Source organism: Sciurus carolinensis, chromosome 6 (assembly GCF_902686445.1).
Source record: "Sciurus carolinensis chromosome 6, mSciCar1.2, whole genome shotgun sequence".
Lineage (NCBI taxonomy): Eukaryota > Metazoa > Chordata > Mammalia > Rodentia > Sciuridae > Sciurus > Sciurus carolinensis.
The window spans coordinates 105,018,734-105,046,258 of NC_062218.1; the positions used below are offsets into that span (position 1 = coordinate 105,018,734).

General features: G+C 40.0%; 1 protein-coding gene across 4 annotated transcripts in view; it reads right to left on the reverse strand.

Moving 5' to 3' along the window:
* Ppp2r2b (protein phosphatase 2 regulatory subunit Bbeta) overlaps positions 1–24,779 on the reverse strand; it is a 433,386-nt gene extending 408,607 nt beyond the window's left edge. For 2 of the 4 annotated variants that reach the window (XM_047555459.1, XM_047555458.1), the window contains exons 1-2: positions 24,621–24,779; positions 24,423–24,500 (exon numbers count right to left, since the gene is read on the reverse strand). In XM_047555459.1, coding sequence (XP_047411415.1) covers positions 24,423–24,500; positions 24,621–24,630 — 88 coding nt within the window. In that variant the 5' untranslated portion in view covers positions 24,631–24,779. Of the gene's footprint in view, positions 1–1,664; positions 2,027–24,422; positions 24,501–24,620 lie in introns of those variants that run through there. The other 2 variants (XM_047555457.1, XM_047555460.1) reach the window with 2 other exon arrangements.
* Positions 24,780–27,525: the final 2,746 nt, after the last annotated feature.

The following is a 27,525-nucleotide window of genomic DNA, read 5'->3' on the forward strand; positions in this document are numbered from 1 at the left end:
ATGTCAACGCATGCCCACCTCCCAATCTGCTGATAGTGGAGGAAGTAGAAATTGTTTTGATACAAAGTGGGCTGCTTTCCATTTTGATGGAACTAATCAGTTAAATTTCATTTAAATGACAGTTTATGAAAGTTCTTGGGGTAGTATTTTTGTCTGTATAACGTAGGACTATTTAGTTTGATTAATATACAAACAGCAACTGAACAGAACAAATGTTTGATTTCTTGGTCTAAGCTGGGAGAAGACTAGGGAACCAATCAGAAATACAAAAGCCATCTATGCAGCTTCCGGTGTATCTTTAGGCCTTTTGTATTTGGAAAGTTCTCCTGGAGATTTTGATTCATGCCAACAGTCCTTGCCTCCCTCACCCCAACATATGTAGGTTTTTATCCATGAGGAAGAAAATAAATGAGTTATTATATTCAACAACCAGTATAATTTTTAAAGAGAAATATGTAATTGTAAAAATAAATCTATGAGATATCAGTGTCTATAAAAAATACCATCCTCAGACTCAATTCAAGGGTTATCCCAAACATCTGCTCCCTTTTCCTGGGAGTACTGATTGAAAAAAATCACCTTATGGTATAATGCATGCTTCTCCCTTTTTATATACACGGTCCTCAACGCCAGGCTCCTTCTCTCGGGATGGGAAACATGGGTCGTTTTCACAACAGGCTGGTCACCAGCTCTGTTCCAGAAGAGAGTGGCTGGATCTGAGGTGAAGTCATAGCACCTCAGCATCCTCCACCCTCTTCAGTCAAAGTACCACTTGTAGGACAGTCCCTAAGGTTGAAAAATGTCCAGTCAGTTGCTTTTCTTGAAATTGTTCTTTTTCAAAAATGTGTCAGATTAAAACTGGCAAATCACATACAGAAGACACACCACCGGCTACAGATTAGAGAAATATTGAAGCCTGCAGTGCTTCGTGGAAGAGGAATGGACAGAGTGTTTACAAGGCACACACACACGTGCACACAGAATGTACACACACACACACGCACACACACAGATTAGAAGGTGAAAGAGGAGGTTGCTGAAAAAAAAAAAAAAAAAACTGGACTGGGGAACATGTACAAGGCTCAGCTCAGCCTCTCTTCAAAGCATTGACTTAGGACCCCCACAAACCACGCTTCCAGTAAGTGCTGAAAGTGAGCTGTGCTCTATAACCCAAGTACAGACTCCAAGTGAACCAATCCAACAATCAACTCTCCACAGACATGTACTAAGCTAATTCTATTTTGCTAATTGCTTTCTTGGGCATGCACCAAGTTATTAAACAGACAGTGACAAAACAGAGAGCTTGGATAAATGTATGTGGCAGCACTTACTGAAATTTTTTTCTTAGCACTAGTTCCAACGACTTGTTTGCAGGTTAAATGGAACAAGGGAAATTGGCAAAATATTTCTGCATTATTTTCTCACCAGCTGTCAGCTTTGAGATCACCTTTGCAACAGTATCCTGTTTTTCAGAAAATACTTCCCTTCCTTATACAAGACAGGCTGATTTTAGGAGCAGATCTAAGTCTGAAAGATACAAGCTTTTGCCAGGAACGACAGTCATCTAGTAGCTGCAGAAAGCAACGTCAGCAGAACCTGTGGGAAGTCAGACACCAGCCCACTCTGTGCCACCCACCCAGACACTCTCCCTCTCTGGTCTGTACCTTCCGTGTGGCAGCTGGAAGAGAGGATGGTGTTCGGAGGTCTGAAGATGTAAGGCAGGTAACGAGAGAAGCATTTCATCTTCCAAATAAAAAATAAAATTCTAAATAAAAAACCAGTCTCCTGAATCCATAAGGATTCTCCCGGTCTTCAGAGCTGGCTACATCACCAATATGTTTATGTAGGTTCTCTCCCAGATCTGCAAAGCTGGGAAACCCGAGGAATAACTGGAGATGGGTCCCATTTTGCCATCAGAGCCAGGAAGCACTGCCTTACATTTCTGCATGCAGCTCAAACTCAGAAGCCCCCAAGCAAGCCGGGATGTGGCCTCTTCATTGGCTGCAGCTCCTCCGAGCAGGATTTGCTGAGTAAGTCGGTCCTGCCTGTAAACACACGCTGAAATGCTCTGCCTGAAACCTCTACCTTTCCCTGTGTGGTCAGTTCCTCTTTTAGCAATAGAAATCCAGCAGGATATGGGAGTAGTGAGGATAAGTGACCATCTCTTATTTAGCTGAAAGATCAGATGAAACAAAGACAGCATAGTGTTCGCCCTGGAGGGAGGTGGCTGTTAAAAAGAGCCACCCGTAATGGCATGGATCTCAGGAATATTAAAGTACAGTGCAATGAAATGGGTCTCTGTCCTTGCTTAATCTAGATTTAGTTCTATTTTTTTTTAATACTGAAGCTTGAACAATAGGACCATTTATCATTTAGGTGAAGCCAAAAGCTGGGTTGAGGAGTTGGTGACAGAGGACTAACACAGACAGATTCTGTGCTCCACGATGGTCTTTTCCCCTGCCAGTCCTAATGCCGAAGTGATAACTTAGTTCCAAGTTGCTGTCTGTACAAATATAAAGCCCCAGCACAAGAGGAGAGACAACCCAAGGGAACTGACCCTTTATCAACCCATGGGCCCTGATGGCATACAAAAACATGAAAAACGAAGTTGATTCAAGATCACACAACTTTACCCCAATTGCCACTGAGATTAAGAGAGAAAGAGAGAGGGAGAGAGGGATGAAGGGAGGGAGGGAGGGAAAGAGGGAGGGGGAGAGAGAGAGAGAAAATGAATTATTAAAGGATATGACCAATCACCAACTACAATTCATTTAGAGTGGGGGATTGGTTTGATTTTGTCCCATGAAAGAAAATGACTTTGGAAACCTGGTCCATGGAAGGAGAGCAAGCACAGGGCTTCAGCGGGGGATTTCAAGTTCCATCAAAGGCACCATTGTACATGATGGAGAGAAAGAGGCACTATTGTATATGACGAAGAGTTTGTTGTGCTGCATTCAGAGTCACAAGGGAATGATTTAGATAGTCTGTAAAGAAAACTAATATTCCCCTGAGTGGGATTTTAAAAAATAAAATTAAAAATAAAAGTACACTTGAAAATCTGATAGAATAGTTTTTAAGCCTTTATGGGCTCTGTCCTTTACAAAAACATTTAACTTAGCATTGGAGAAATGTGTTAATCTGCCCAAGAAAGAAGAGAGACAAAGTAATTACAGTACTAGGCCAGGCATGATAATGTAAATTGACTTCCACCAATATGCCACCCCCAGACTGGCAGAGCCAAGCCAGTTAGTCCTATGATAAGCTTAAAACCTCCTTAAACCCACAGGCTCAACGAGGGAGGGTCATCCCAAGTAAGTTGCTGCTTACACATGCCTCAGAGGTTTGATTTATTATGTCAGTGATCTCAAACTCAGAAAAGAAGAGTATAACCAGAGGGGTCTTCTTAGAAACACTTGATATTCACTTACTGGTTGGATAGACATGAATCAGAGTTTAACACCTGTGAGTCTCAGTTTTTTCAATTGTAAAACGGTAACAATATCAAGGTTTACCTTGTGGACTATTGAAAGAAGTGAGAATAAATGCATGACATCTATCACAATATAAGCATTGGATAAACTACCAAGTTGCTGCTGGTTGTTGTTGGCCTTCTCGGAGCTTCTGTGGCCATACACCAACCTAAGAGCAGAAGGTGGAGTGTACTGGTTAAAGTGGGGTTAGAGAGTCAGAGCTTAATCCTGCCTCTGGCCTTGACTTACTGTGTGATCTTGGGCAACTTTCTTAACAACTGTGAGCCTCCTTACAGGCTAATGAGGATAATAATAGAATCTTATGTAATGTTGTAAGGGCAAAATATAAACTTAGCACAGTTCCTAACACATAGTAAGTGCTTTATAAGCTTAATTACTACTGTCTGTAACAGTAATATCAGTCCTAAATCACAGTATATTACTATAATTACTTACCTTTTATAGCTAAATGGTGAAATTGTAAACTTCTTGAGGGAGAGATCCATGTCTAAATCACCATTGTATAACTAGTGTCTGCCCCTGTGCCTGGCACAAAAGTAAATATTGTGCCACGAATGTATAAATCAATATTTATAGGTGAAAGAATTTGCAACACATTTATTCTTTTTTTGGTGGAGATCTTCACAGCACAAAAGAAGTGAATTTGAACTTATCATGAAGCTGAAATAGATCATTCAAGCAAAGGCATGAAATTCATGAATAGACAAACTTCAGCTTCATTTATTTCAGTCCTAGGTAAATAGTAAGTACTTAGGAAATACTTTCTGAGTCAATAGTAGGCATTCCTGAGCAAGTATTTTCTGAGTGAAAAAAATACTCACTGATGATGTTTCCCAAAATGATTCTCAAAAAAAAAAAAAAAAGTAAGTACAAAACAAACAAATGAAAAGTTGTCTCCTCCATTATTAAAGAGCTGATGGTGTTAGCAAGTCCCAAATAGTCCATTGCAAACCAACCAGTACCTTGACCTCACTTGAAGAGGTCTTTGCCAATCCACGCTTCAAATGACTGATTTAGTGCCAGACTGATACACCCTAGCTTCCCAAATGCAGACTGGGGTAGGGGTGAGGGGTAGAAAGCAAATGAAAAATTTCCTCCAGCACGTGAATCTGACACAGGTAGTCTGCAGTGTATCATTCAAATAGTTTCAGTGTCTTTCTCTTGTTTTATTTTCTCTTTGGTCTTCTCAATTATCCCATTTTGCAGAGGAGAAAACAGGCTGGGAGGATATAATAATTTATCCAAAGGAGATGCAATGTTTCTGCTCTGGAATCATCTGGTGCACTTGTGAAGAATGCAGATCTTACAGCCCCCAAGTCAAGTGATTCTGACTCTGGGAATAACAAGAGGTTTCTTACTTTAAGTCTGAGAACCCCTGGAGTAAGGTGTTTAATTCCATGCTTTGCCTGGATGAGTCAGGGTGATGGAAACTTTTCTAAATATTCTGTACTAAATCATATACCTCACCGTTTTTATCCAAGTCTTTATGGCCACCCAGATGACTTAATCAGCATTAGGCAGAGTGAGGGGGACCCAGGGTGTATGACATCATCCTTATTCTAAAGGAGTACCTATTCCAGAAAAAAGAGAAACTAATAAACTATCTTAATAGCAGGAAGAGGGTCTGGATTAAAAAGCCCAAGGGTCAATATTAGAGACCTAAGCTTTTGTCTTAGGCATTATTTACAAATGGCTTCTGTTACAAGGCAGCTGTCTTACTGGAAGACAGAGCAAATGAAGGGTTTAGCAGTCATTAACACGTCATTGGAATTGCCCTCCACTAGGATATTCCTAGTGTCATCCCAGAGAAGAAAGGGTCACCAGGAGAAGGATGGAGTCTTTTTAAGGCAGTGGCAGAGATGCCTGGAGTGGAGCCCAAGAGCAGAAAGAGGCCTCTGAAAGGGAAACCTGGAACCCAAGAGGGGTGAAAGATAAAAGTGACCCATTTTAGGTGGCACATGGGAAGGTCCCTAGAGTCTGAAAGAGCAGATTCTCCCATGCGATTCCTGCATGTCAGGTTCTGATATCAAAGAGCAAAGAAAAGCAATTAACTGAGAATTTCTTGAGCACTGTGCTATGGAACAGGAGGCTCCAACTTTCTTCAGACTGACCTCTTGGGAGATCAAAAGCAATCACTTCTGCCCTACAAAGTCCTAGTTGGACTGGCTGCAGTGGCACATGCCTGTAATCCCAGTGGCTCGGGAGGCTGAGGCAGGAGGATCGTCAGTTCAAAGTTATCTTCTGCAGTTTAGTGAGGCTCTAAGCAACTCAGTGAGACTCTGTCTCTAAATAAAATATAAAAAAGGGCTGGGGATGTGGTTCAGTGGTTAAGTGCTCCTGGGTTCGATCCTGGGTAATAACAATAATAAAAGAGTCCTAGTTGGAGTCCCTGCCCCAGGGCCCAAAGTCCTGGGTCTCCCACTGCCTGTTCCCCCTGGTACTGTTCCTATTGCCTGCTTTCTTTTGAGGTCCATATTTTATGGGAAGGTTATACCGAAAATTCTCTTAGCATGCTTTTACAACCTTCTTTGGGGGAAGTTTCATTATTGCAGTTTTTCATTTTACTAAAAGGGAAATTAATTTACCTTTTTTAAGATCAGTCAGAATGCTCATGTTTTTCACTTTCAAATCAAAGCAAATTCCTATTCATTCTCCAAATCTTAAATAAAACATCACATCTTCAGGGACAGAATGGGTCAAATTCTCTTTCTACACAGTCAAAATCCTATCCTCCCCTTTCCAAGGACTCATTCAATCTTGAACGTTTTTTATTGAGCATCTACTTATACGAGGCACTGTGCATGGTGCGGAGTGGTCAATAGTAAGCAAGACAGATAAGATAACTGCACTCCTCTTCAGTATAGCAATCATTCCTATCATATATGTTCGTGGTGAGCATTGAACAAGAGAGTTTAGTAACGTACTTAGAATTCTCCCTGGTGCAGAGTAAGTGTTATTTAATTACACTGATAATGGCTGTCTAGGGTCTGACACTTGTCAGATTCTAATTTTCAAGAAGGTAGAAATCTGACTTTTCTTGCTGAATCCTGAGTTCAAGGCTCACTTCCTGGAGCATTATAAAAGTTCAATAAGTGTGTGTTTGTGTGTGTTTGTGTGTGTGTGTGTGTGTGTGTGTGTGTGTGTGTGATTGTGTTGAACTGAAGCAGGAGAAGTTGGCAATTTCCATCACACTTCCCACACTGTCCTCCAGGGTATGAAGTCCTTCACGTGGTGGATTCTGATCTGGGTGAACAAGGATCTGCTTTGTGGTTAGTTCATCTATCTATCCATTGATAAGTATCATCTTTTCAGAAGCTGTGAGATGCTTGGCCCTCTTCTAGGTGTTGGAGAGACAACAGATAATATAAGGAGGCCAAGCTCATTGAGCTGATAGTCTCAAAGAGCAAGATCCACAATGATCCAGCACACATTACTTCAAGGTTATTCCAGAGGGTGAAAAGCAGAATGAAGGAAATGAATGGGGGAGGGAGCAGACAGAGACTGCTTTGCTTGCATGGTCAGGGAAGGCTTCTCTGAGGAGGTGACAGGTTGTTAGCCAAGAAATAGGTACCCCATCCTCACCTGCACTTTATCTTTACAGCAATTTCCACTCCTAATTTAATTATAACTAGCTAATTATTTTAACGTTTTATTCAATGCTTGATTCACTGTGGGTCTCGGCTGTGGTTGTCTTGCTCTCTCACATTGCATCCCCTGAACCTACCAGAGCAGTTGCTAGTGACTTCATTCATATTTTGATTGGCAGTCTGGACCAATTACTCAGCCAGATCTCTTGGCACATGTCAAAAGCAACTGAGAGGTGGGCAGTCACAGATAAGACTAAGGAGGACTTGAAGATGAAGGACAGGCTCAGTTTAGAGCAGACACTACCACGTGGCCAATGAAGAAACAAAACTCATTTGGTTACGATGAAAGATTTTTGGCTGTCACTGAAAAGACTTCAGAAGGAAAAGCAGAAAGCCAAGAACGTTTTGCACCAAATTTTATAGACAGTTCTAACTCTCATAGTACCTCTAAGTAGACAAATAGCAGCTCTTAACTTATAAAGAAATATTATAGCAATTGGATGATAGGATTTTTTTTTTTTTAGTTCTGAGCCATGAAAATATGATTTGATTTTAATGGATGAAGATAATAGTAATAATAAGAGCAACCACAAAATCTGGGTTTATCTGAGTTCTTCCTCGTTTCCTGCTAAGTACTGTATCTCATTTAGTCCTCCTGAAAAAATCCCAAGATAAAGTACATGCTATTATTTATAGATGAGGGGATTTACCCAGAGAGATTAGGTAACTTGCCACCTGCAAGCAAGTGGAGAAGCTAAGATTCCAGTACTGGCTTCTCACCCACACCCGTCCTGGAGCCATGTGGGTACTGCTAATGCTCCTGGGTTACCTGATCTTGACATTGTCTCCCCTGTGTTCTAACATAGGACAGAGCACAAGAGTTAGCTTAAACTTCTGTAGCTACTTAATTGGAACTTGTGGTCATTAGATCAGGGAGAGTCAAATTTAGATCCTGATCTATTTAAAAGAAAGCATTTGCTAATCACAATCATAATTCAGTAGGGGACATCTAACCAAATACACACACCTACCCATCAATGCCTCCAGAGATTCAATAAGCATTGACAGTTTACTATCCTGGGACATGGTGCTGGGGACCATGGGATTAGATGAATGTAAAAGGCACAGAATATAAAGGTGAGTAAAAAGGAAGGAAGGAAGGGAAATTAAACAATATAAATATGAATATATTACAAATTACAGAATGCCATAATAGAGTAACAGAGAAAGTACCAAGTAGGCATCTCTCACACCTAATAGGGATACTGGGGCATATTCCAAAAAGACTTCCTTGATGGGGTGGCATTTCAGATGGGCTTTGAAAGGGAGAATTTGAACGTGTGAAGATATAAATAAGAACATTCAGCTTGGAGGTAACAGTGAAACAACTCAAATTTACTTTTTCTTATTTACTGTAAGCTAAGGATGGATAAAACATAGTTTAAATACATAAAACGGATTCCACCTGCCATGTTTGGGCTATGCACTAATTAGCTCTCACTTAGATACAGTAGACGTCAACCTCCCTTGGCCAAGCAGGACGACAAATAGCCCAGTTAGTCTGCGTGCACAATACCTCAAAGTCTTCTAAGAAGAAAGCATTCCAAAGTAAATCCAGAATATGTTTCCAGTTCCTCAAAGGGAACTGTCCTGTTGACTTGCTTCCGGCACATCTCTGGGTTTAATTAAACAATGAATAATGTGAAGAGGAATCTCTATGCTGACATGACAACCTTTTTATGGATTTCTCTGACTTGGCGGTATTTATCTGGGCTTTTCAGTATTCCCTAGGTTTAGGCAACATATTTTCTTTGGGCAGATGAGAACATTCGAGGGTTTTTAGACAACCCAGCCCAGGAATCCAGGTGGCAAAATCTTGGCTTTCTGACTCCTGATGCCCCCTTAGAGGTACAAAAACACTATCTGAGTGACCAGGTTTAATGTGTTTCTTAACCCAATTTTTCCTTGGATTCTGAGAAGTCATAATAGTAAATCTTTTAGGAGGCCTCAAAGGGGAAAACATTTTATCTGTTGCTCTTCAAGTAAGGAGTTACCTGCGGAAGTTCTATTTGGCCATAGAGTGTTTTATTTTTTAAATCAAACTTTATTCCTTTAAACAGTGTATCTACTCACCAGTCCCTCTGCATCTGACTACAGTTGGAGAGATCTGCCCATGTCACATTGCCTGTTGTTGCTTCAGTCTGTGAGTTTTGCCTTACAGCTGCATTCTCGACTTCAGCACTGTGGCCATTCTGGGCAGATAATCCACATGTGGGTGGAGGGACGGAGGGGACTGTCCAGAGCTTCTTAGAGAGCTAAGCACTGCTGTCTTCTCCCTACCCGATGCTAGGAGTGCTCCTGCCCTGTTCCCATCATGGCAAATCAAGTGCTTTGGTAAATATCCCCTGGAGATAGTAGTGTTTAACAAATATTTATGGAATAAATGCACACATGCATGAATGAATACTAGCTTTCCAATCCACAAGAAAAGATGGATAAGAGGAGACTAAGAATTACCCTTGGGAACCCCAACTTGAGAATTGCTACTTTACGGTAACATGGTTTCAGAGACCTGGGCTGAGGTCATGGCCACATTAATTGTACATAAGGCAACATAAGCTGAACAAATACTACTCCAAATAAAAGTAAGAATCATTAAGATCTGACTGTAATTCATCATGCTTTAGTTTCTCTATCTCCCTTTCCCACAGATCTGGTGTATACATCTCATGAAACAATACTTTTAAGTGTTTTGAAATTTGAGAAATATAAGGTTGTTGCCATTGGTCTAACTTGGCTCTTTAGGTAACCAGCAATGCTGGATATCAGAAAATGGCAGCACTGTTCTGTAATAAATCATTTACATTTGAAGGAATTCCATCCACCAAGTATCCTGACTTGAACTTAGTAGTAAGGAGTGTCACTCTTGCCACTAGAATGCATTTTCTTAAAAGTCTCCTATCTTGTTGGCCTTTCTTGCTGGTTTAAGAACTGGTATTCATTCATGCATGCATGCATTTATTTATCCAATAAATATCTGTTAAGTACTACCTTATGCCAGGCACAGGGCTGGGCACAAGAAATGCTTACATGATTTGTGGTTGTATATAATCAATTGTGATAGATATGTTAGATATGGCCATGCTTTCATGGAGAGTAGGTTCCAGCACAGGCAACATAAAAGGAACAAGAAAATTATGTATTTGGCAAGAATAGGATTGTTAATATCCAGGATCTCTTGGAAGTGCTACCAAGGCCAGAGTTCAGGGTTAGGGAAGGGTAATTATTAAGAGAAATTAAATGAAAGCTGAGATCTGAATAGAGTATTACTAGGGAAAGAGAAAGTAAAAGATGTTTTTGGAACAGGAAATAGATGATGTATAGTGCCATACATGTATAGGAGGGGAGCAGAAAGTACAGGAAGGAGACTGGTAAGTGAGACTGGGAGTACCTTAAGAACAGTGGGATGATAGAGCCTGGGTTCAAACCCAGCAACCTGACTCCAGAGCCTGAGTGCTTAACCACCACTGTAGCCATTACTAACTCAAGTTACTGATGATAGTGCTGGAGCAAATATTCAACCATTTAATCTCTTTGGATCTCAGTTACCTCAACCAAAATCTCAATATTAGAAAACCTCTTTTACAGGGTTGGTAGAGTGATTAAATGTTACTACTAATAATGATAAAGTAAACGTTTACTGCATACTGACTACATTCCATGCTATGCTACAGATGCATGTATCATCTCATTTAACCTCACGGGGGCCTTGAAATAGTTTCAATTATTTTCTTACTTTATAGATAAGGAGACCAAGGCACGGCAAATTTAAATGCCATACTTAGAGTTAGTGTCGGAGTTTAGGTGCAAACCTGGGTGAGTATTTTGGAGACTAGGCTTCTTCACTGCTATGTCATGCTGCCTTGATTGAGAGAGGAGAACTGAGCTAAATAACACAGGCACTATTTCACATACTGACCATTAATTTGTGGTGAAACATTTAAGATCTACCTTCTTAGCAAATTTTTAGCATATGACACATTGTTATTAACTACAGTCATTAAGTCTTATAGTAGGTCTCTGAAACTTATTTCCTGTTGTCTAACTGAAAATTGGTTTCTTTTCTTGTTTACATGGATAGAAAATTTATTGAAAATTGGTTTGATATCATACCATTTGTTGACTGTTGAATTCACTTCTTGTGCTTTAGAAGTCTTGGTGAGGAAGTTGGTTCCTAAGCCAACACCATGGAGGGTTGGGTCTATATTTTCTTCTAGTAGGTACAGGGCCTCTGGTCTAATGCCTACATCCTTGATTCACTTTGAGTTGAGTTTTGTGCAGGGTGAGAGATGGGGTTTTTTTTTTGTTTGTTTGTTTGTTTGTTTGTTTTTTTACATTTCATTTTTGCTCCTGTTCTACATTTCTTTGAAAAACTTCTTAGATAGCAAAGCATTTCAGTATGTATTTTTAAAAGATTAGGACTTTAAACAGAACCACAATATCATAACTATGTTTAGAATATTAATAATTGATTTAAACCTTCAGATATCCTGATCATTCTTTTTTTTTTTTTTAGATTTCATTAGTACATTTATTTTTTAAATTTTTTTATTTTTGTATGCAAATGGGTTACATGTTGTTTCTCTATTTGTACATGGAGTCAAGGCATACCATTTGTGTAATCATAAATTTACATAGGGCAATGATGTTTGATTCATTATTTTTTTCCCCTTCCCCCCACCCCTCCCACCCCTCTTTTCCCTCTATACAGTCCTTCTTTCCTCCATTCTTACCACCCTCCTTATCCCTAACCCTAAACCTAACCCTAACCCTAAAGCTAACCCCTCCCACCCCCCATTATATGTCCTCATCCGCTTATCAGTGAGATAGAGATGGGGTTTTAATTTCATTTTGCTACGAATAGATTTCCCATTTTCCCAGCCCCACTTGTTAAAGAGTCTATCATTTCTCCAATGTATGTTTATAAACACCTTTGTCTAGTATGAGATAACTATTTATGTGGGTTTACCTCTATGTCTTCTATTCTGTGCCATTGGTCTTCGCGACTGTTTTGGTGCCAATACCATGCTGTTTTTGTTACTATAGCTCTGTAGTGTAATTTAAAGCCTGGTATTGTGATGCTCCTGCTTCACTTTTCTCAATAAGGATTGCTTTGGCTATTCTGGGCCTCTTATTTTTCCAAATGAATTTCATGACTGCTTTGTCTATTTCTATGAGGAAAGTTGTTGGAATTTTAATATATGAACAAGCAACCAGTGTAACTTCACATCATGTTCAACCACAGGAATGGGATCCTAAGGATGACAAGTCTTTTTATTTTCTTGTAATCTGTGTGTGTGTATGTGTGTGTGTGTAGGGGAATAGGGGTCTGGATTCCAGAAGTTTGCTACTTCTGTGCCGCATCCCAGTCCAGTAACCCGTGTTTTTATCAGCACCACAGCTAACATTAATTTAGGATTTTTTCTATGCTTTTTGTGGATCATTTTATTAAATCCCCATTTCCCAGAGGAGGAAGGTGAGGTTAAATCAAAACAAGGTTATGGAATTTATTCAGTGACCAAAAGTGATCCCACTGGGATTCAAACCCAGATCATCTGTTCACAGTTCATTTTCTTCACTTTGGTAAATTTTCCCCAATGCCCTCATGGTTTTTTTTTAAGAACACAGAGTATTGCAAATATTTTAAAGTAGCATCTGAGTTTGTTTTTTAAAATAAAGTTTGTGAATTATATTTTCCTGTTTTTTGTTTAGTGAATTACTTTAAGTTGCTATTAAATAACAACATTTTAAAAAAACAGCTTGTCTTCAGAAAGCTGTAAATTACTTATTTAAAAACAGTCTCAGGTACACCTGATGAGAAGCTGCACTTTAAATGAATCACAGACTCAAAAAGCACAAGAAATAAATTCTGAAGCCTGTGAATGATAAGTTGTAAATAATTGCCATTAGTTTTCCTTGGAAATTAGGCGCTTCATACCAATATTTGGAAATCATTACTGCTTGAATATCATTTGTATAGAACTTTCAACATTGAAATTACCTGTATATTTGATTAATGGTAGAGTAAGAAGCACACATTGAGAGATGACTTATGCTATAATTTGGAGAAAGTTTGCTTTAAATTGTAATAAGAAGAATCACGCCTGAAACATTAAATAATAATGATTCTTTTGAAACAGCTGACAAAATAATGGCAACACCATGCATAATAAAAATAAAAAAAAAAAAACTTCAAAAAATAGTCATTTGAGGTAGCATCCCCGATCCTTTGTCAGTCTTCCCACATGTCCACATTTTATTTTCTCTGTAGTACATGTCACATCTGAAATTATCTTGTGTCTGTGAGCTTTCACTTTCTATTGTCTAGATGCCCCATTAGAATGTGAGCAGCATTAACACCAGAGACGTTAGCTGTTTTAAGAGCTTCTGTTTCCAACGCCTAATGCCCAATCCATGTTTACTGAATAAACAGATGAATGATATTCAGTCTCTTACCTCTAACCATACTGGTATAAAGTTAGCTGTGCCCTCTCCTTTTTTTTTTTTTTTAAAGTACGACTTAATAATTCAAAAATAAGTATGATGAAGAAAAAAGGCATAATATTTACTTGAAATCTGAGCACAATACCAGGAACCACACCACCGTGTGCATGTGCTTAATCATTTATTCTTGACTTTTGAATTCCATTAACAAATAATATCAGCTATGTAAGTAAGATGATGCTGAGCCTGCTTAATTAGCAACATTAAAAAGGGAAATAATCTCCTCATACACCCAGACTGTGGCTTCAAGATTAGTCAGAGAAAGTTGGCATTTGGATTTGCTTGAGCCAAATGTTCTACAAAAAACAAGTCAGTGACCCCCTTCCCTTTGCCCAGAGGTAGCAATGAGGTTGAGTGAGCCACATCTGCCTCTTCCTGTAGTCCCTGTGTTGTTGGGCTACCCTCAACGGCAGGCCCGTTCCTTCCTGCAAAGCCAAGATTTTGTTGAGTATCCTCCACTTGGGGATGATGAGTCGACACGAAACTCAGATGCAAGCCTGTCTGTGTAAGCCAGATAACACCATTCTCCGTGGCTTGGAAGCGGGCGGATGACTCAGACTATGGCCAAAGGGACATCAAAATAAATTTGCTAGGAACATGTGAGGAAAAGAAAAAAAAAAAAAAAAAGAGCAGAATATCCTTTCTTTGGACATTGTTAGATCTAAGTGTGGTGCTCAGAGTTGCTACTGTTATCTTGGGACAAAGCTGACATTCCAAGAACGGCAAGGGAGGAGATGGATCTGAGTCCTCCATGCTGTGCTCGGTTATGCAGTTTAGCAGTTCTGGGACCTTCTTGCCTCAGCAATTATTATGAAAATAATAAAACTTGATTACTGCAATAAATTCCTAACTGGGCACCTTGCTTCCAACTTTGACCCCATAAAATCTGTTATTGACCTGCTGCTAGAAAGAGTGTGTTACAATTGTAACACTTGGGCAAAAGTCCAAGGGTTTACAAGGGTTTATAAGGTCCCCTCTTGTGGCTGTCGGCCATCATCTCTCTGTCTCCATCTTTCATAACCTTCCCCTTTGCTCGCTTAACAGCCACACTGGCCTCATGTGAGTCCTCAAACATAACGGTAAATTCTTGCCTCAGGGCATTTGCACTGGCTATTCCCTTCATTTGGAATTATCCACAGATATCCATATGACTTGACCTCTTGCCTTCTTCAGATATGGTTTTTGAATAAAGTCTTCACTATCCTATTTAAAAGAGAACGCCTCTACACCCCCTATTGCTTTATTTTCTCCATTGCATTTACAATCTTATGTTTTATATTCTACTTATTTCTCTTACCTTTTGTCTGTCTCCATTACTGTGGAATCTTCCATACCTAGAATGACTAGCAGATAGCAGGTACTTTGTAGATATTTGCAGAACTAGGTGTGAGATGTCATTCTTTTACTAGTGCCTGTATTTTATAGGAGTTTTTTGCTATAGCTGAAAGCATCTTGAATGATTTCCTTTGAGCTGCCTTACATTCAGTGCCCTACATTTTCATGAAAGTGAATTACACCTTAAACTCACAGCCGGTATCTCTAAAACAGAGTAACCCCAACAAAGCTGTCATTCCAGTGGAAGATGAGCGGTAGATATATTGCTGGTATAAGATTAGAAAATTTGCTCTCTGGTCTCTAAGAGACCAGACTTCTCTCTGTCTACCTGGATCTCTGCCTCATCTCTATGAAGAATAATCTACCTACTGTCTATAATATCTCTACTATTGCTTTTGTATCTTTCACATGGGATTATAAGACCCACTCTATGCATCTCCCATAGATGATAATAAATAAAATGACCCACGTGTTAAAAGTAGAAAAGTGTTGTATATCTGTAATGGATTGTCTTGAATGAGCTACTTTAGTTTCCTAAAAAATTCACTATTGTTATATTAATGGCCATACTGATCTCTTTGTTGACATTTACTACTTACTGAAGACTACACAGTCGTCTACTCTTGTTCACATTCCAAGATCCCCAGTGGAGCCTGAAATCGAGACAGACCTGAACCCCATATATGCAATTTTTTTTCTATATGCCCTGCAGTACTGCCACATAGTAGCAGAGTTAATCTGTTCTTCCATATCTGTGCCCTGGTGCATCTATTGCATCAGTTCTCTTGTGCATTATGACCATGAGTAAGTAAAATGAGAGTTTTTGGAACAGGATTACTGTGATACCATGGCAGTTGACCTGATAACTGAGATGGCTATGGAGTGACTAATGGGTGGGTAGCATATATAATATGGATATGCTGGACAGAGGGATGATTCACATCTGGGTGGAATGGAGCAGGACAGCATGAGAGTTTATCATGCTATTAAGAATGGCATGCAATTGAAAACCTATGGATTGTTTATTTCTGGAATTTTCTATTCAATATTTTTGGATCATGGTTGACTGTGGGTAACTGAAATTGTGGAAAGTGAAACTATGCATAGCTGGTGACTACTATATTCATTCAACAGATATTCATGGAGCTGCTCCTTGGTGCCAGGCTACTTTCTAGGAGTGCTCTTCACAAGGTTTAAGGCCACCAACTCTGAGGTCAGGCAGGTGTGTGACTGGGGTAAGTTAAACTTTCTGACCCTCAATTTCTTCCACTATGAAATGGTGTTAAACTGGCACTTGCCTCATGTCTTATCAATGTGGCAAAGATGAAATGAGACAATATAGTGATAGCAAATACTACAGGGGCTGGCCTATGAAGACTTATTGAATAGAGTTACTATTATTATTATCACTTTACCCTGGCCAGGTATTGTGCAGTGCTTTCAAAGATCTTATTAGCAAAGTCTCTCATCCTCTCATCCTCTCATCCTTTCAAGATAGCTCAAGAAAGTAACTAGCCCAAAGGAAGGAATGAAATGTGAACCTGTGTGCCTAAAACTCCCCACTAATTCTGATTCCTTTCCTAGGTCTCTGATTGGCCACCAGTTGCTCTAGTAAGCCTTCCCTATTCTCTTGCCTATTCCACTGTGGGTTGAATGACTTACTAGTTGTCTAGAAGTTTTCACATTTTCATCAGATTGTAACTGAAAATCACTTGTTGATATCCACTGAGAGAAGGGGGTTGATAGGGTTCTACCCATGACTATGGTGTCATGACCCTTTCCAGTACCTCACACATACTAGATGCTCCATAAATATGTGTGCATTGATAAACCTATTTAAAGTTACTAGCATTAGGGAAGGAGTGAAATGATCGACCGTGGAGCTTTTTCATTTTTTCTTGGCTTGGAACTATTTAATTACCTAATGCATAAGAAAAGAACAGGATGTTTGGTGTCAGCGTTGCACAAAGATCCTGCTTCCCTTCCTCCACAGAGTCCACTTCTCACCAGGCCACCTGCAGAGACAGCAAGACTTCTCGCACAGACATCCCCCATCACAGCTGAGAAAAAGTGCTTTCATCTCATTGCAACGCGTTCAAAATCAGACCAGTTTTGCTTCCAGCAGATTGGAATGCCATATGAAGTTGGCATAGGAATTCCTATGTAGACTACTAGATGCAGTGAGGAGATTCTTGGTTTCCTTTTGACACACAGAAGGGAGGTTTTTGCTCCCTTCAGTGCCTGGGACAGAGAACTTGGCAATAAACTCTTTTTTATTGCCATTCTGGTTTCCTTTAAAAGCACTCAAAGACATTCAGATCGCTCTCTGCTCTGCTCTCACAGTGGTCCTCTGATGTAAAGAAAGAAAATGAGTTTCTCATTGTCCCTCTTGGATCGGTGTATACTAGAATTATTTGCAATGCCTGTGAAACATGCACTCTCCATGGCTTAAACCTGTGGATTCAACTCTCTGGGGTAGGATGCGTTTTAACACCCTTGCCAGATTGTTTATATGTACAATACAGTTTGGCCTAAGAGTGCTAACTGGATAGTTGGACCAAGTTTATAGTTTGGGCTCACCAGACTTCAAATTGATGCTGATTAATAATCTCTGGGAGTTGCTGATCCAGAAAGCTTCTGTCAAAAGAGACAAGATCTCTTCCTGAAACAGGAATTCTTACCAAAGTCACTGCTTCTTCCAATAACCAGGAGAGGGAAGGACAAGGCAAAGAAGGCTGCATTTTGCATCATTTAGACTATGATCTGTGGGGCCATCATCCTATGCCACTTAGGTTGAGTGAAAATCTAAGAAAGGTTATTGTCCACAGCTGACTTTCTTAAAATGAGGAGAAGGTCGCAGGCCTTTGTACTGCTTGTAAACAATCCAATAGGTATTTTTCACTTTGGGTGTCAGCAAAGAGTCAGAATCACTGAAGGGCAGCTGAGAAATCATTTCTACCATCCTGAGATTTCTCAAACCTCAGTGCAAACCTAAGATGTCCTTGCAAGTGGGGCTGGCGGAAGCCTCCTCTGTGCTAGGAGTGCTCAAGCCGTGAGCTCTTGCTTTCAGGTGGGAAGAACGCATTTCACCTTGACAGCCAAATTGATGTTTTGTTCTCATTAGAAATCTGAATCAATACAATGCCTCATCCTTCCCTGTACCTGAGTGATCTTTTCAGAAGGAGGGGAAGGAACAAAGGTTATCCCCATGTAGCAAAACAGAATAAATACTGTAATTATTTCCCACGAACAAGATGAAATGACCTACACTGACAGGCACTGAAGAACTGCAAAATGAAAAATGAACAAAAGACCCTGGAACTGTAGTATCTCAAAGAAAATGGTTACATACTGTAGCCGAGAAAAAACAGAAACTCCACCAGATAATTCTGACTTTTTCCCCGTGCACAGAATCACACACCAGCTCTCAAACATTGATGACCAGAGAGGGTAACTTCAGCATGCAAATTACTTCTCCCAATGAAATAGGGTAAAGCTTCATAAGATGAAATCATATGTTATGCAGAATATGCATTTGTGATAAATTAAATACTAAAATTGCACAGAAGCAGAAACTTCCACCGTTATCTTCCAAGAACCAAACTAAATGAACCAGGCTTAGATGACATCCCAGCTACCAGGAAAGCAACAGAGACCTCAGGCCATCATCCTGCTGTTTACTGACTGCATGTGAACATGGGCGGCATGTTACGTGATCCCATCTGGGGCAGTGGTTCCATTGCCATGTATACACTGAAGCCTCCAGCTTCTGTCTCCATCTCAGTCTATCTGAGACACTCACATGCACACTTTCTTGGCATTTACACCTGGGTACAGTGACAGTCACTTCACACTTCACATGGTCAAAATGAAACTTAGGGTTTTCCTCCACAAATGTGTTTCTTTTCCAGGTATGCTAGGGTTGATAACTGGTGCCTGGGAGCTATTGTAATCCCTTTCTTTACCTCCAAAATTTACCTGGAGGCTGTTTTCATCTTTTCCGCTTCTCTTTCTTAATAGAACTACATGGTCTCAGACTTCTTCCTCTAAGAACATATTTTAACAGAATACATTTATCTTTACATTCCTTCAGTGGAAAGGAGTTTCACTGTTCCCAAAAGGTAGGGCGGACCCAGGATGCGAAATGCTTGAATGACAGTTAGTGATCCACCCAGCTTCTGTAAGGTGACCCTGCCTGGTCAAGCCCCTCCCACCTCCTCCTCCTTTCCGCAGGGTTTTCAATCTCAATACCCACCACGCTGCGCTCTTCTTTGTGCTTTGAAAACCTCACCTCCTCCCCTGGTGCTGGGCCTGCTCACATGCCCATTTTATTACCCCCTCTGATATCCAAGGCCTCTTCTTTAAGTCTGGTTCCCATCTTTGAGGCTGAAGCCCAGGAGCTGCCTCCTTAAGGAGACCTGTCTTGGTGCCCCATATCATAGTGACCTCTTCAGAAACTCTCTCATGCCATGCTGTGTATTATATCTTTTCCACTATTCATCAAACACTCAAAGATCTTTTATTGTTCTTTTTTAAATCGTCTGACTCTCCCCGTGTGCGGTAGTGTTTTAAAAACTTGTATTCACCTGGTGCAGTGCTGACACAGAGCAACCACTTAATAAATACCCATCGAATATTTGCGTAAGAGATTATGCGTTAGAGTTAGTTAATGAATAGAGTAGAATTCCCACTTTACCAATAAACTAATTTCATTGCATTGTCTGAAATGAGCTGACACGACTTCAATTATGTCTGCCTGGCATAGCAATAGCTTTTTCAAACCTCAGCAATACTAACTGGCTGGTACCAGATGTAATGTATGACTAAATGTCATTCAAGCGTTTTACATCCTGGGTCCCACCTAGCTTTTGAGTTTAGTCCTTCACTTTGATTGTGTGAGTGCTTTTATACCGCACCCAAAGAAAGTCCTTCCTGTTTCTGAATTTACAAACCTCTGGACCTTTGCACATGCAGTTTCCACCACTTTATGTCTCATATTTTCTGCTTCCTAAAACCCACTGAGGCACTTGAGTAGTTAAAGAAGTCTCAATTGATCAGATCTTGCAAAACCAATTTTTAAATGCTTTAAACCGGAGAATTTGAGAAAAGGTCACTGTTAAATATCTCTAGTGATTTTAAATTCTCAACATATTTCTAAAGGACTCTGGGTTAAATTAAAAAAAAATATATGTCCATGTAATACTGGACCAAGGATTTCTGGTTTTGAGACCATATCTCAATGATATAATCACAGTAACTAAATGTAATTGTTGCACATTTTCTAGGTTTATTTAAAATGCTTCTTTATTTGTTTAAAATATCTATCTTATTATAACAGTTCTTCAAGATCAGTTTTATTATCCCAATTTTACATGTCAGGAAATGGAATTGTTATAAATGTGAGGCAACTTGCTCTATGCCAGCAGAGAAATCAAACTTGAACCAGGTGTTTCCACTGGGGAAACTGTAATCTGAACCAGCCTATCACAAGCTTTATGAACAAATGCACAAATGTTATAGGTGTCCATAACTGTGTTATAAATACTGAAGACTAAATAATTAGGGCATACCTCTTCTTATAATATGAAGGATGATCACTGTGTGTTGTTAGGTAAAAACATAAGCTTATGAAATATTATTTCCATTTGGTTAAAAAAAAGTGTTGATTTTGTTGGATATAAACTAACTAGTCCACTGCACAGTATCTGTTTGGGTAACTGAATCAACCGATGAATATACATGCATAAGGTTAGAAATACATGACACAAACTATTAACAGTATTGATTTGTGGGTTGTAGGATTATGAATGCAATTTATTTTTGGACTATGTTTTAGTTACATTTAAATCTTTCTGGTCATCAGAAAAGCAGAAAAATAAGTGTTGCATTTTAAAAATTATTTAGGGCCTATATTAAAGGTCTTTTCCCCATGAAGTCTATCTTTGTCCTCCCATTCCCAAATGTGTGGGATTTCTCCCTCTTTTTTATTTAAAGCACTTTCAACTTTAATCAAAGCACTTTTGTCTTCACCTCACCTTGTATTATGTTTATTGTTATATACTGTATTATCCTGTAACATATTCTATTTCCTCTTCAATGATTCATTTCTTTTTCCCTTCCTCCTTCCCTCCCTTCCTCCCTTTCTTCCTCTCCTTCCTTCCTCCCTTCCTCCCTTTCTTCCTCTCCTTCCTTCCTCCCTCCCTCCCTTCCTTCCTCTCCTTCCTCCCTTCCCTTCTTTCTTCCTTCCTTCCTTCCTCTCCTTCCTTCCTTCCTTCCTTCCTTCCTTCCTTCCTTCCTTCCTTCCTTCCTTCCTTCCTTCCATCCTTCCTCTCCTTCCTCCCTTCCCTTCCCTTTTCTTTCTTTCTTTTTTTCTTTCTTTCTTTCTGGTGATTAAATTCAGGGATACTCAATCACTGAGCCACATCCCCAGCCCTTTTTTATTTTTCATTTTGAGGCAGGGTCTCACTAAATTGCTGAGTCTGGCTTGGAACTTGTGATCCTCCTGCCTCAGTCTTCCAAGCTCCTGGAATTATGGGCATGTGCCACTACACCTGGCTGTCAATGGTACATTTCTTGAGAGCTTGGACATTATTTTATTTATCTTTATACATTCGCTTTCTGGGATGGACCCTGGGTATAGTAAACACACATTAAATGTTTGTTGTTTAGCTTATAGTACTATTCACCTAAGGTGCTAAAATATTGCATTAAATTACTTATCTTTATTTTTGTCATGTCACCTTCTTAGCCCCCTAGCAGGTAATAAAACATGAGTATCTAATAACAATCTATCAACACACATGAACGCATCTCTACATTAAAAATATTTTCTGTTCACCTAGCCCACACGGTCATCATAATGGGTCCCTATATTATTGTTTCCATTTTCCAGATAAGGATGCTGAAGCACAGAGACATTAAATAAATCAGTCAATGCCATCAACCAGAAAGTGTTAGAACCAGAATGCATGGGAAAAGTCATTAGTAGGACAAAGAAAAAAGGACAGCAAAGTGAATACTTTTCACTGACCGATCAGTTTAGAAAGTCAGCTTGGGATGATTAGACCAATAGAAAAAACAACCTGCTTTGAACCAATAGCAGGTAAGAGTTATTCATTAATTTGCTCACAAATATCCAGCTGCCATTGGGGCACTATTAATGCAACTTCAATGACATCACAGACATGTTGGCCAGGAAACTTTGATGACAGTGGCTGCATGTCAGTGTCCACCCTAACTCCTGGTTTTGCCTTTCTATACCATTTTGAAGTGCATTTTCCAGATGAAGTAGGAATTAATTGTCATTTTGATCCTGACTTCATGACCCAATTAATAGTTAATTCAAGCAGTTTCCTTGTTTATTTTGCACACAAACATTTAAATCTATCCTTAGTTCACTGGGATAGATGGATCATCAAAGAACATGTGTGAAAATGTAGATTCCTGGACCTCATTCCAAACTACTACGTCAGAATCTCCATTTTCAAAACTGAAGAGCAGGGGATCTGGGGTTCCCAAGCCTGCGTTCAAACTTAGATTGCCCGTTAAAGAGAGGGCCTTTGGCAAATCATGATATTTCTTGTTTGCTTGTTTAACTTCAGTATCCTTATAGGTAAAGTGGGAATAAAATTATCTTCTCTCATAAGATTTCTTTTTCTTTTCTTTTCTGTTTTTTTATTAGAGTTTTGCAGTTATATATAGTAGTTGGGTTCATCCCAAACATCATACATGAGTGATATTCTATTTCAGTTCATAATTCCCCAATTTTCTCTCCCCCTTTTCCCTCCTACCCGCCCTCCCTCCCTCTCATAAGGTTTTGGTGGGGATTAAATTGGAATGAAAGTGTGAGAGCTCATGACACAGTAAGTCCTGGGGGATAAGAACTAGAGTCAGATGAAAAGAAGCTTCACAATTGGTAGGGAGTCGGTCAGAAAGACAAGATTTAAGCCCACAGCCTGAGAGCAATGAATAACCTGAAATAAGTCATCTGGCCTTGTGGTCCCAAATGCCAGTCCACTCCATCAGAATTACCTGGGTCCCCTCATTAACACCTTGCATCACCCTGGTCTCCAGTAGCACTTAGGGACCTGAAAGTCTTTATTGTTTAAAAAGTACAAGTGATTTTGAGTCAAAACAACTGATTAACTGGAGCTTCAGTTTGCTTAAGATCCATGAGGTTCAGAGATAGGTCAGGCCCTGCCTCCACCCACCCTTTTAAAAAATACCTACTGCCTCGCACAGTGCTGCCGTGTAGAAGACACAGAAATATGTTTTTATTAGATGGGCATAAAATGAGTTAAGAAATGCTGCTTTGTCTTCGTAGGGACTTTAGAAGGAAATTTGTAAAGCTCCATTTGACAACACATGGTTAAAGCAACAGATGTTATATAAAAGTAGAATTTTATAGATTTATTAATTTTGTGTGTTTCCTCCTGCTCTTAAACACAGATCATGTGGTTTTAGACTACCCACCATTAGATTGAGACTATAAAAACAAATAAGATTGTGAATAAATTACTTCCTTAAATTATTCAGATTTTTACTGAAATTATTTTTTATTCATAATTAAAATGCTACCAAATGACTCAGAGTCCACGTGGATTGATCCTATTACATTTCTGTTAAAGTTCAACCCTGTCTACTGTTCATTCTTCATTAAAATGAGTTTTAGACCAACGTTATGCCACATTGATACCTGCCCTTAATGTAGTAAAATCTGTTTCAGGAAATCCTAACTGCATCTTACTAGAACAGTGAAACTTTGATTTAAAACACCCACAAGTGCTATTCTAGCTCCTTCCAAGGGCCTATCATTCAGCTGTTTTGAAATGCTGAGTCCTTAGGGAGAGTCATGGAGGTCTCTAAGCCCAGGCTTATGAGGGAATAAAATGAAGAGAATTAAAAAGAGTATTTCAGGAGGAGAAAAATCTAATACATTATCCCAGGTAAAGGACCCTGGAATGAGTAAATCTCCTGAGAACCAGTAAGGCAATTATATGCTGATATTGGGACTCAATGTTCCCATAATTCAAATGACCAGACTTCAATTCTTCAGCTCCCTGTGTGCTTCATGGGAAGCCAATGAGCCTCTCAACACGGAGTGGAAGAGAGATTAATGGCTGATGGTCTTGAACTGTTTGGTCCCAGAATTCTACAGAACTGACAGACCATCCTGGAGCCAGGCTTGCCTAGTTTAGCCTCTCTCTGCAAACCTATTTATTTCACTGAAAGTTCATTTCAGTACTGCCTCATTGATGGGAATAAAATAAACGTCACCACAGAAAAAGTGTAGACAGAAATTATTAAATCCATTTCTAGCCCTGAATACTCTTCTGGGATGTGTGGAGACTTATATTGAAAAAGCAAAGATGAAAGTTTTCAAATCTGAAACCAGCACAAACCCCCCCAGGGGTCAAGGAAAAGGGCCTAGGGAGCTTTGTCCTACCTTCTGTGGTTCCAATCTCGATAGTGCCTTTCACTTGGCTGAAGCACCATAATGTGTCCTGGGTGAGCATCCCAATTCCTGAAAGCAACACAAGGAGACACTTCAGGTTAGGTAAGAATGCCCATTTGTTCTTAAAAGGCCCCAAAGAAACTAAATACATAGGGTAACCTATGCATTTCTACACGGAGACTTGCACACCAGGTATCATCGCCTCGAAGAAGAGACCCTGGGTCCTGGGAGAAGTGGCGCGGCAGGCACCGGGTCCTGCTGTGAATCACTGCTGTCTCTTCCCTCGGCCCCTGCCAGGACGAGTCTGAACTGGAGCAATTGGAGTTTGTCCCTTCTCAGGCCCTGGCGGCAGCCGAGAGCTGTTACGAAGGGCCTGCAGTGGCACCCTGTGTGACTGGCCCTTTTCACGGGAATACTAATGCTGGCGATTGTTTTCCTTCTCTGGTGGTAGGGGAGCGAAAGAGGCAGTTCATTAGAGGGGTGAGAGGAAAAGAACGGCAACATTTTTTTTTTTTTTTTAAACTGAGTTACACAGCTTGCATGATTGAATGGCCAGTAAGGGTCAGACACCCAGAGAACTTCCATCTCTCTTGCTCACTTCTTGACCACTTGCCAAAGTCAGAGCTGACTGAAGAGCAGGGAAAAGTTTAAAAAAAAAAAAAAAAAAGGTTGACAATGGGGGACGATGGGGGTGGGACTGGGGTGAGGAGCAGCTAACATGGGGTTGAGGAGTCAGTTCTGGACTGTTTTATTGAGTCCCAATATCAGCATATAATTGCTTTACTGGTTCTCAGGAGATTTTCTCATTCTAGGGTCCTTTACCTGGGATAATGTGTTAGTCAGTTCTGGTCTATTTCATTCCCTGTGGATTTCTGTTTCGAAGTCTAATCAGACAGTTGGGTGAGGCTGAATTTTCTGGCTTACTGTGATTTCTGGTTTCTACAAATATAGTGTACAAATATAGTATTTCTACATATATACTAACATGTGTACATATTAATACATTTACTAATATACATGTTCAAGTCAAAAGGGCAGTGGTGCCTACCATTCCCTTCTCAGCAGCATGGACTTACCTTAATTTATACTAGGTTTTAAAGGGGAATCCTCTCTGTTCCCTGGCTGTCATGAACTGAGAAGCTTTTCTCCTCTAGACGTTTCCATAACAATGTTCTGCCTCACCTCAGGCTCAGAGCTGTGGAGCTGGCCAGCCATGGACTGAACCTCTGAAACTCTTAGGATACCTTGTATTGCCTCAGGATTCTGCCAGCAAGAAGGCTATCACCAGATGCAGCCCTTTAATCATGCTCTGGAACTATAAACCAACATAAACCTGTTTCCTTTATAACTAAAAAACCCCAATAAGCTGGTGTGGTGGCACATGCCTATAATCCCAGCAGCTCTGGAGGCTGAGGCAGGAGGATTTCAAGTTCAAAGTCAGCCTCAGCAATTCAGCAAGGTTCTAAGCAACACAGAGAGATTCTGTCTCAAAATGAAAAATAAACAAAGGGCTGTGGATGTGACTCAGTGCCTAAGGACCCCTGGGTTCAATTCCTGGTACCAAAAAAAAAAAAAAAAAAAAAAAATCAAGGGGAATATTGCACAGTCTATTTTTGGAAAAGGGTATGAATTTAAGAATGGTTAAATTTAGTAGGAATAAAAACCATGAAATACCAAAACTAAACTGATCCTTTAAAAACACATAGATAATTGAGTTGTGATTCTCATTGTAAGCAACAGATCTGTATTGAATTCTTCTAGGAAGTCTTCACTCACTCAGCCATGAGTGTAGAGTTTTCTCCATCTGCTTTCCTCACTGTGTTAGAGTATATTTGATGGAAGCAGCATAGGGGTGTCCTTAAGAACAGATGGTATGCTGTTAGATAGAGTTGGCTCTGAGTTGGGACAACTTCTTAAACATGATGAGGTTGTTCTTCCTCATCTTTAAAGTGGAAAGGACAATGGAACCTATCTCCCAGAAGTGTGGACATTGAATGTGATTAGCAGAGTTAACAACTTGATAGCAGATATTATCATCATTAGCAAAGATTTTTTTAATGTTCATTGGTAAGAAAAAAAAAAAAAAACTATTAACTGAGGAATGTCCCTTTAGCTGCTGTGAGGCAGGCACTGGGCCAACCACTGGACAAGGAGGATCTCTGAGCTCACTCAGATCTATCAGGGGGCATTTTTATCACCCCCATTTTCCAGGTGAAGAAACTAGGACTCAGGAAATTTTGGTAACTTCCTAAAGGTTGTACATATGACATAGCAGAGCAGGAATTTCAACCTAGGCTGCCTGACTCCCCATGTCCCCAGTGTGCAGAGGTCAGCTTCCCATTTAATTGTTAGGTCCTTAGGCCTAGAGAGGCTTCACCACTTGAACTGGAGTCTCATTTGGAAGACTGAGTGGAATAGTTTTGGATGTCAATTAGTAGAGTATCAATGTCACCTCCAAGACTCACAAGGCTAAAACTTCCCAATAAAATTAGTGCCAGGGTGGGTAGAAGGCAGGCCTTTGGGAGCATTTATTAGTGCACAGAACGATCGAGCCCACAGTCCTGTTGCTGATCCTTTCTTATACTTCCAACTCTGACGGGAATCTCAGCATCACACATTCCTCGATAAGTTCTTATTCTTCCTCGGAGTAGTCACTGGCCCCCGCTGCTCCGTGCCAGTGCTGGTGCTGAGATCTGGGGTGCATCTCTCTCTTAGGGAACACTAACTACAGATGAGACTTTGCCTCACTTTTATTCTGGCACAGTTCTAGTTGTAACTCTGGGTGTAGACTGTGAACCTATTATCACAAAACCTGTATGTTAAGCAAGTAGATGTTTGCAGCTCTGAAATACACACACACACACACACACACACACACACACACACACACAGGCAGATTTAAATATGAGCCAGTATCTGGATATTTTATTCCTTAAGGAATTTTATCTCTGGAAGGAACCGTGCTTATAAATTGAAATAAATTAATTGCTTATATGTGAAATCAACTTATTTCACACATAAAAAGCCAAATCATAGAGTTATGGACTTGCTGAGAGACACAGAGCAAGGGGTCATGTGGCCATTTCATATGCCC